The sequence below is a fragment of the Histoplasma capsulatum genome, genomic scaffold (assembly GCF_000149585.1).
Source record: "Histoplasma capsulatum NAm1 scaffold_1 genomic scaffold, whole genome shotgun sequence".
Taxonomy (NCBI): Eukaryota; Fungi; Ascomycota; class Eurotiomycetes; order Onygenales; family Ajellomycetaceae; genus Histoplasma; species Histoplasma mississippiense.
The window spans coordinates 6,924,182-6,926,090 of NW_001813982.1; the positions used below are offsets into that span (position 1 = coordinate 6,924,182).

The following is a 1,909-nucleotide window of genomic DNA, read 5'->3' on the forward strand; positions in this document are numbered from 1 at the left end:
CGCCACGCGATTTAGTGGTCAACATATCATCGTCACCTTCTAACCCAGCAACTTGTGAGGCCTCCTCCTCCGGTTCTATAGGAAATACCAACGCGCCTCCCTCGGTCAAGATCGCGGTCTGCTGCCAGCTGGCGCTTACGATCTGCTCGTAATTTCTCACGTTCTGCAAGCTCTGCGCGTTTCTTGGCTAATTCTGGGTCTTCAGCGACGTCAAACATCGTAACTGTGCCGTCCACATTCTTTTTGTGCCCCCTCGAAGCAGCTTCCAGTGATTCTTTAAGACGTTGAACAGCATCGTCGGTTTCCACCGTAGTTGGAAGGATACTGAGAGAGGACGTGAGGTGAGAGGTGATACGGAAAACCGATGAAGCTTCAGCTGCTGCGCCGAGATAAGCGTGGGCGTCCAATTCAGAATCGTAATCAGTGGCCTTGCGCACCTTGTTAGAACGTGCGAGCCTTTTGGACGGCATTCGATATTGTTCCTTTGGATTGGATGCAAGCTGAAGCGTCAATGAACCGTCTGACCAGCGGACGATCCGAGCATTTGACTGAAGCGTCTCACCATTGTTTGGATCATAGCGCCAGCACAGGGAGGTAGATGCAGAGTTAAAGGGCGGAGCAACATAAGTTTCTGGGTTGAAATCTTCAGACTCTATAGCGAGGAAATTGGGCATGGTCAACGTGTAGACCTGCGGTAGCTGGTTTCAGCATAACATCTCACGGAAAAAATATATAGGACAAAAAAATGTAGTACCTCTCCGTCCGTAGATTCTGGCTCTGGTACACGACTAAGACTCAAATCCATAACATTTACCGATTCGGTATAATCCATTCCGTCCTCGTCCATTGGAGAGCCATGCTGGTCATAGCGACCTTCATCGTCGCCTGAATCCAATTCCTCATCATCCAGTCTCCGTGGTTTGCGCCTACGAGTTTGTTAATTGCCGTTCACTTCGCATAGTAGGGAAAACAGAAAGTAGAAACGCACTGGTCAGGTTCCTCCGATCCAGAACCAAAGAGGTCAGCGTCATCATCCCCATTGATTTTCTCATCATCAAAGTTCAGGGAACCATTTTCGCCTATTTCAGACGCATCAGAGGAATGCCTTCGCACGTTCTCCGAAAGCTGACTTTGGCGATCGTCGTCCGAAAACATGGCGAGGAAGCTAATGATAGCCCCGACGCTCACAAACGTTGCTCTCTTCCCCCAACTCGTAGAAATACCGAGGGATTACCACAGGCCCAGGATCGCTCATATGTTGATTGATGATGCAGCTGTAACGGCGTGCAACAGCGTTGTTTCCAATTCAGAGGCAAGCCCGGATTGACGTGCAGTTGCACCCTTGTTGTGCTCAATATGCGACTGACACTGCCAAGGAAGATGAGGCGGTGGCCACTAAACCCGATACGGATGTGCAAGGAGAGAAGTTAATCGGGGCCGGGGGCTGACATCAGGGGTTTCAACGTCCAGTTTTGTTTCCAAGTTGCACCAGACCAAACACCCATAACCAACTCTCCCGGACCAGCTTTTTGTCTTTTTCAGGTGTCCAGCTGTTTCGGCTCCCTCTCATTCCCCCCTGGGATGCTTTACCCTCCATTTTTTTGTGTCGAGACTAGAGTTTTCCCTACCCGAGCGTGCTGTGAATCAGGGCAACTTTCTTCCAGAGCGTGTAGGTGTTCCCCCTCCCCCCCCCCCCCCTTTAACAATCAGGGGTCAGGGGTTCCGGATTGGGGCCTTGTTGCCCCCCGCAAATCTGGTTTTTTGGGGGTCATTTAAATCGCTTTTCAATGAACACCCTTTCTTCCACTCCCCATTCTGCAAAATCTATTGGGATACTGCTTCTGAAACCTATTTTTCAGCAACATCTACTGAATTCACCACTGGGGCACAACCGACGCCAGGGGTTTGG

At 50.4% G+C, this 1,909-nt stretch overlaps 1 protein-coding gene across 1 annotated transcript; it reads right to left on the reverse strand.

The window, feature by feature from the left end:
* Positions 1 to 32: 32 nt before the first annotated feature.
* On the reverse strand, positions 33 to 1,155 carry HCAG_01970 (predicted protein; the record flags this gene model as incomplete). The annotated part of the gene is made up of 3 exons (XM_001544873.1): positions 33 to 698; positions 755 to 926; positions 989 to 1,155. The coding sequence occupies 3 exons, from the start codon at positions 1,153 to 1,155 to the stop codon at positions 33 to 35; spliced, it is 1,005 nt and encodes a 334-aa protein (XP_001544923.1).
* Positions 1,156 to 1,909: the final 754 nt, after the last annotated feature.